At 29.9% G+C, this 8664-nt stretch overlaps 2 protein-coding genes across 2 annotated transcripts in view; both read left to right on the forward strand.

Moving 5' to 3' along the window:
* The window catches only part of LOC109341527, a 5828-nt gene extending 3335 nt beyond the window's left edge, over positions 1-2493 (forward strand). The window contains exon 3 of the mRNA XM_019579462.1: positions 2235-2493. Coding sequence (XP_019435007.1) covers positions 2235-2493 — 259 coding nt within the window. The remainder of the gene's footprint in view (positions 1-2234) is intronic.
* A 5062-nt stretch (positions 2494-7555) lies between these two features.
* On the forward strand, positions 7556-8326 carry LOC109341528 (uncharacterized protein At1g76070-like). Its single transcript, XM_019579463.1, has one exon. It carries the CDS (start codon positions 7556-7558, stop codon positions 8324-8326), a length of 771 nt encoding a protein of 256 aa, XP_019435008.1.
* The last annotated feature ends 338 nt before the right edge of the window (positions 8327-8664 follow it).

Genomic DNA, 8664 nt, shown 5'->3' on the forward strand with positions numbered 1-8664 from the left:
ATTATGATATTGATGGGAATAAGTGTTGTTTACATTACATTGGTTGATTAGATAATTGTTTATGAGAACAATTGATGAGTTTGGTTATATTATTCATCGTAAATTGGATAATTGTTACGAGAACAACTGATGAGTTATAATGTAATATGTTATATATATATATGAACTGTTTTTCATATCTGAGTGTAATATTCTGAGTAAGTCCACGCCGTCAATGAATTTATGTTCATTAGATGTCTTACTCTCTCTATTTCTCTCCTTTTCTATTGCTTGCTTTTCGGACGTGTGCTCGTCAGGTACACAGCTTTGCTCGGATTTGCAGCTACCCATCCGTGATGTTCCAGGAGGGGGCATGAGGAATTGAAGAAGAGGCAGTACCTTAGCTTTGGAGTTAGCCACTAGGAGTTGCTTATCATTTTGTGACTTTTGAAACACTGACGACTTCAGCTTGTTCATGTCTTTGTTTAGTGTCTGTTGGCGATGATTAATATTTTCGCCCTTTCTTTTTGGATTTTCTATATGTTAGTGGTGATGTAGTTTCCGCATTTGTTGACTTAGTTTGTATGAACTAAAGAAGACTTAACTGTTTATATGCATTGTGTTATTCAGGAAATGGTGAATCAGGTTAAGTTATCATTCGATAACAATAAGTCGATTTTCCGCATTTGAGTTACTTAAAGTGATGTCCCGGAAAAGGAAGGTTTTAAAAGGAAACAATTTTATATCTCTTTATTCAAAAAAAATTTTACCCATTTTCCGCAATGTTTCTTAGAAGTATTTTTCGGGGCGTTACAGATTTTATTGTCCAAACCATAAAACAAGAATTGTTGAGACTGGGAATGCTAGGTTCATTGAAAATGATGAGATTAGTGAGAGTGAAACACCACGTAAAGTGGAAATTCAAGAAGTGAGGGTACAAGTTCCATTTACTTTTGTCTCTAATAATGTTGTTCCTCAAGTTATTGAACCGATTAGTAATGATGGAGAACAACAAAATAATCTCATTACTGAAAATGAAGTTGATGAACCTATAGTAGAAGAACCACAAGAGATAGCATTAAGAAGATCTCAAAGAGAAAGACAATCTGCTATTCCACGTATATGCGGCGACGAAGAGATTTTAATAAAAAGCTGTCAATGATTCGTAGTTTGCTATTTTGTCTGCTTGCGTTTTGGATTTGGAATCAAAACTTATGCTCTCATTCACCACTTTGCTTTCGAAGATGAGTTAAAATCTATGGAACAAAATGAGGTTTGGGACCTTGTTGAGTTACCAGAAGATTCCAAAACAGTTGGTTGTAAGTGGGTTTTCAAAACCAAACGTGATTCTTATGGTAACTTAGAACATTATAAGGTCAGACTTGTAGAAAAAGGCTTTACTCAGAAAGATGGTATTGATTATAAAGATACGTTTTCACCAGTCTCTAAGAAAGACTCACTTAGGATTATCATGGCATTGGTGGCTCATTATGATTTGGAGTTACACCAAATGAATGTGAATACCGCCTTTCTAAATGAGGATTTAACAGAAAAGATCTATATGGATCAACCAATGGGATTCATAGAGAAAGGAAAAGAACACATGGTGTGTAAACTTAAGAAATCAATATATGGACTTAAACAAGTTTCACGACAGTGGTATCTTAAGTTTAATGATACTATTGTGTATCCTTTGGGTTTAAGGAAAACATTGTTGATCTATGTATATACCTAAAGGTCAGTGGGAGTAAGTTTATCTTTTTGGTTCTATATGTTGATGACATTTTGCTTGCAACTAATGATCTTGGTCTTTTAAATGAGACTAAGATGTTTCTCTCTAAAAAAATTGAAATGAAAGATATGGGCGAGGCAAGCTATGTGATTGGAATAGAAATATTTCGTGATAGATCACAAGGACTTTTAGGTTTGTCTCAGAAAGCATATATTAACAAAATTTTAGAGAGATTCAGAATGGATAAATGTTCAACATCTACCGTTCCAATTCAGAAAGGAGACAAGTTCAGTATGATGCAATGTCCAAAGAATGATTTAGAACGGAAGCAAATGTAAGAAATTCCTTATGTATCTATAGTTGGGAGTTTAATGTATGCTCAAACTTGTACGCGACCAGATATTAGTTTTGTAGTTGGAATGTTAGGAAGATACCAGAGTAATCCTGGTATAGAACATTGGAAAGCTACAAAGAAAGTTCTAAGATACTTACAAGGTACGAAGGATCACATGCTTACTTATAGGAGATCAAGTCATCTTGATGTGATTGGATATTCAAATTCAGACTTTGCCGGATGCATAGACACAAGAAAGTCTACTTTCGGTTATGTATATTTGTTAGTTGGAGGAGCTATATCATGGAAGAGTGCGAAACAGACTGTCATTGTTGCATCCACTATGGAAGCTGAATTTGTGGCATGCTTTGAGGCTACAGTTCATGCTAAATGGCTACGGAACTTTATTTCAGGACTTGGATTGTCGACAGTATTGTCAAACCGCTGAAAATTTATTGTGATAATTCTGCAGCAGTCTTCTTTTCTAAAAACGACAAGTATTCCAAAGGTGCTAAACATATGGAGGTGAAATACTTTGCCGTTAAAGAAGAAGTTCAGAAACTTAGAGTGTCATTTGAGCATATTAGCACTAATCTTATGATTGCAGACCCTTTGACGAAAGGGTTACCGCTCAAAATATTTACCGGTCATGTAACAAATATGGGTATTATGTTTGCAAATGAATGTTGAACATTATGTTATTAATAAAGTCTCAATATTTTGACACTTCGAGCTCGTTAATATTTAAGTTTCTGATTAATATTTTATTTTCACACTTATGTACACATGTGAGAATGATAATGTTGAAAATAAAATTTTCTTTCTAAATGACATTATTATATGATTCTCATTAATGTGTCATGTTAAGAATAAAGCTAATATAGTAGTACATGGAAGGGACTATATCGAATAAGTGATGTACAACCGCCATGACTCTTATTAGTTCTTGTTCTTAATCATGACTTGTAATGTAATGAATATGGAAAACATATTCTGAATATGCGCATTATGTTTGATGTTTATAAAATCATGAATTGTATTGTCACATGAGACAAGTGGGAGAATGTAAGAAATATGCCTCTTGTGACATGAATGGATATATCATTTCATTCTGAATGATGTAACTTTTGGATGAAGAGTTATCAATGAAATCTTAAAACTCTTGGGAAAGAGCCTATATATACTGCTTGATGGAAGCATTATACTAACAAGAAAAAGGAGCAGAAACATTATCCATATCTCTGCCCATAAATATTGCTCTATCAGCCATCACTTAAGGTAGAACATAGTAAGAACGGGAAGGAGATAGAAGAGTTACTCTATAAACCAAGAACACCAAGAACACCAAACAACAATTAAATGGAGGATCGAATCGCCATGGGTAAATGTTAGTAAACTGTAACTATTCTTATGAATGTGAAAACTATAATTTCTTAAGATCCATTTACACATGACTTCCAAATAAAGTTTACTCTTCTCCCAAACCGGCTTCTGTGTGGAACAAGTTGTCAGTCACTATTTCAACTGCACAAATTACAAGACTTTTCATTCAACGACTATAAAATGAGTTCGCTTCTAAGCAAACTAATTGTTTAGTTTGCAGGTTAGACTGCACCCTAAAAAATTACATGTATTTTTTCCTTTTAAAAAATGCACTTTTATGCGTCACGTACCGTTTGCCAAGCGAGTCGTATCTTATTTTATTAAAGCTTATTTATCGTTACCTTAACTTTTTATGGAAGCCAATACCATGTGTCGTGTTTCATAATTAAATGGAAAAAAATCAATAATGTACAAAATGACCTAATCAGAAAATGCTCTATTAGAGGAAGTAATAATAATGCACTAATAATTAGTTTTCGATCTATATCCAGCATCAACCGCAACCTGTTTTCAATCTTTCTTTTACATGCAAACTGTTTTATATTAATTACCAAAATTATAATAATAACCGGATAATGTTAATTAACCATCTTAGTTAAGGAAACATATTTTTTTAATAAGAAATGATGTATTTAAAAAATTAAAAAGTATATTCTTATTTGTTATTAAAGTCCACTTTATTACTTTGTCAATCTTAGTGTACTGGTGAAAAATACTTACAGAGAATATATTTTATCACATTCTATATCTTTTGATACTTTACCATTTCACTTTATTCAAATTGTATGATATTTTAGAAATTCAAGATTTTCTTATATTTTTTCCCAAACCATAATTTTATTTATCACATTTTTATCTCTTATCACATCATGCATCAATATCAATACAAGTTAAGCATCCGTACCAATGTTGTTAAAACTGTATCAGTTATCAAACTAGTCAGTGTACTGGTATAGTAGTACAGTGGTTCAACCAGTGGTTCAGTAATTAAACCGCATGTCGGTTAAACCGGACATACTTGCTTATATTTATATATATATATATATAAACCTATAAAAAAAATCAAATAGGTAGATACTCAAATTTATAACACATATTCATAATCTATTCAAAATTCACATAAACAAACAACTTTAAGTCTTTAACAAATTCAAAGTCTAAATTACAAAACATATATCAATCCAAAAGTATCACTTAACGACCGCAAAATATAAATAAATGACACAAGTTCACAACTCACTCTACAAAACAAATAAATTTGGAGTTTTAACATTTAACATCAAGGAGTCAAAGTTGTCTCATATCGAGATTATATTTTTGCACCAAATCTTATTATCTTCAGACAGTACTCCAAGATTACACAAATGTCAGTGAGATTACACACGAATGTTAAAACCAAAATGTGTAATCTAAGTATGTATTGAAAACATGTGCCTTGAAGTGTTGAAGAAATGTTGGAAAGATGGGTCTCCTTGTAATGAGTTTTTAAGTTTTTAAGTTTTTTTTAAAAAAAATGTGTATAAATCAGCCAGTTTTGTCATATACCGACCGGTTCACTAGTTTTGACCAGTTTTGATACTTGGTCGGTTCAACATTTATACCGTATCGGTTTGGGGTCCAGTTCGCCAGTTTTCCGGTTGAACCGACCGATACGGTACAGTTTTTACATCATTGATCCGTACTCTACTTAAATTATAGGAGATCCAAATTTTTATGAGTTGATATATATGTAATTCAATGTAAAAAATTTACTCAATTAATATATTATCCCACATCCATTTTTACATCAACAATAAATGATACATTGACATTGTCAAAAACTCTTATATTGTTGTTATTAAATAGATTATCTTCTCATTTTTATATTATTTAAAATTTATTAAATTGTCCTTAATATATTAAACATGAAAATATTTGTTACAAAGATAGAGGTGATATTAAGCACCTTAGTTAATGAACCATCCATTTCTCATATAAACATGTTTTCTTTAGTAGTAATCTAAAACATATTAGAAAAGAGAAAAGGATATATGCACTGATAGTATATAATTATTATTGACTCTTCAAAAAAAATACAAATAAATGATAGATAATGTATTGTTTGTGTGTAAATCTTTAACCTCAATATATAAATACAAGACAAAAAAATGTATTCTGTAAAAAATTAATACACTATCAATAAATAATAATATATATACCAATATATAAAACTTTATGATAAGAATGTATCAACATTACAATATAATTCAAATCTAAAACAATATTATGGTATAAAAATGTGACTTTGCCATTTTGTTCCTTATATTTAAGGATGAATCCTTTGTCTTTCCCTAGTAGTCACAGGAACCAATCTATTTGACCAAACCTCCTCCTCGCACCTCTTTGTCACAACATTAATTATTTTTTGGGTACAGGTCAAAACATTAATTCAGAGAGAATCCTTGAAAGACAATCTGGCATGATACATGCAGGTAGTGCTTTTAAGTTTAAGGATACTTGTAAGCAAGTATGTGACAGTATCTAACATTTTTTAAGTTTAAGAATATAAGAATATATTTTATAATAGTGAAATGATTATTACATGAATTAAAAAGTTTATATAAATATTAAATTTGTTATTATATAATAATTATTAAAATTCATTATAAAATAGATAATATATAATTATAAGATACTATGAAGTATAATATCTTCGTTCTATATTATTTTTATCTTTTAATATTTATATTATTCAAAATCTTTTAATGTTTTAGAAATCTAATCCAGGAGTATATTTTTATTTTCAATTATTATACCTTTATTTGTTATTCATCTTTTTTATCTCTTATTTCTTTCTTCTTAATTCAATTTTCAATATGAATTAATTTATATTATTTTATTCAATTTTTATTAAAGTTTAGATCATTTAATGATTTCATAAACTATGTATATAACCTTAAATATCAGAAAATATTTAACAAGGAAATATAATTTATAGATCACTTTTTATATTATTAGTACTAGCATGTTGACAGGCACTTTCTTGTCTGTCAACCCACTTTTATATTGTTTGGAATGTAATTGTTTATTTAAATAATTGAATCACGTATTGTTAATTTTGTAGATAAACTGTATAATTGGAACAAAATTTTTCAAATAAATTTATCATGAAACAAAATATTTGTCAAATACATTCTTATTTTTTAGTAATGATTGCACAAAATAATAAATATTATAACCCGATTAATAATTTTTCTTGTATGATAAAATTGAGAAAAAAATTATATTTATAGAGCGTTGTTATTGAATATTGAAGTCCTGAGAACATACTTAAGAGATAAATATCATTACAAAATATTTTTTGTTTCGTAAGTAAAGAAAAAAAATGTTGTGGTTACAAAATGAAGAAAAAGACACAATTAAGAAAATAATATGAGATGTAATGGGGATGTGGACATTAGATTATATGGTCTTTTTGTAGAAAATAGAAAATAGACAATGGCAAAATAAAGAATTATAAATTACATTATGGTGGATGGTTACATCATGGTGGATGGTTACATCATGATGGATAGTTACAACATATTTTGACTTTATAATACGTATAAATATAAATATAATTCAACATTTATAATTAACTTTTAAAGTAAAATAATAAATGGTAAAGTATTGAGTGAGGAGTCAGATCCTCTATTCGAAAGTAGTACTTAAAGATGATGTAAAATAATTATTTGATATTTTTAATTAAAAATAATTTAAAAATTATTAAAAAAAATCTAGGACAAATGTCACCATTTAAGAGATGATCTTGATTCATTCTTTGAATATGATGTCTCAAACAATTTAAGACCCACTACATATCAAAAAATCAATGATTCGTTTCTCAAGAGCAATATTTGTTGGGAGGATAGTCACACATCCCAAAATAAATTTATTCATTATCTAAAAAGGTAAGAAAATACCATTGATAATACAAAAAAGTCATTTATCAAATTTTATAAAACAAAAATATCAATTAAGATTGACAAATGGGACCTTTGTTCATTTTAATTAACCTTATCTAAGTAACTAGAATCAATGTAATTGAGCATATAAATACAAACACAATGGATCCAGTTCCAAAATTTTTATCCTTATCAATAGTCACCATGGAGAATAAACAACCCAAGCTGAAGAACAATATCTTGCTGAAGATAATACCTGAAGCAGCAGCTGCAATGAGTGCCACATTTCATAACTCTCCATTCACCCCAGATAGGGATCACAAATTAAGATCAGTTCACAACAAAACTAAGTGCTACAAAGGTACCAAGGGATTTTCTGGCGCTATGATCCCACAAGAAGCTAGAAGAAGAAGAAACAATGATGATGATGTAGAGACTCATGAACCCATTTCACCAAAAATTTCATGCATTGGTCAAATTAAGCAAAAGAAGACACATACAGAGAAAGTGAAAACCAAGACCACGTCACTGTCAACATCACACATTAATATAGAAATGTGTGAGGTTGACAGTGACGATTGTGAGATAGACACTGAGGTTATAAAGAAAAAACATCATCTGAAAAACAAATTTCAGACGATGTTTTGTCATGCAGCAAAACCAAAAACCGGATCGAGGAAGAAATTATCATCTAATTTACCTGTTGTTGGTAAAGGTTTTAATTATTCCAATGATGATACTGTTTCGAATATAGCACCATCAACGGGTGATATGAAGAGATTTGGAAGTGGGCGTGAAACTTTTACTAATTTCGATTGGAGGAGTCAGATTGTGCCTGAGGAAATGGACCAAAGAGATTGCTTAACCGATGTGAAAGAAGAAAATGATGATGATGATGTCATAAACCCTGAACCTGTTTTGGTTCGTGGTGGTAGCGGCAGATACAATGACCTTAGTTTGCAGCCAAGAGATTAATATATGGAAGAGAAGTACTATGATACCACCTAGGCATCTTCAGTTGAAAAGTGATTCATTCTTCATTAATGAAACTTTAGGTTTGTTGTTTTAGTCTGTTTATCTAGTTTATCTGTTTATATCTCTTTGTATATTTTTGATATACAGAACTGCACATGATAATTACGAAGAAATATTGTTTTCTTGGCGACTTGGTGGACATGTATTTTTATGTACAGATTTTATTAGTATTAGGTAATTATGGATATACTATTTAATTTCAATTGAATAAAAGAATATTAGCATGTCACGCTGGAAGTTTTAAATCAATTAGTATAATAAGAAATAGAATAAAATGA

This window comes from Lupinus angustifolius, unplaced genomic scaffold, assembly GCF_001865875.1.
Source record: "Lupinus angustifolius cultivar Tanjil unplaced genomic scaffold, LupAngTanjil_v1.0 Scaffold_495, whole genome shotgun sequence".
Lineage (NCBI taxonomy): Eukaryota > Viridiplantae > Streptophyta > Magnoliopsida > Fabales > Fabaceae > Lupinus > Lupinus angustifolius.

Coding starts and splice junctions, on each gene's coding strand:
- LOC109341528 (XM_019579463.1), top strand. CDS start 7,556: ATGGAGAATAAACAACCCAAGCTGAAGAACAATATCTTGCTGAAGATA.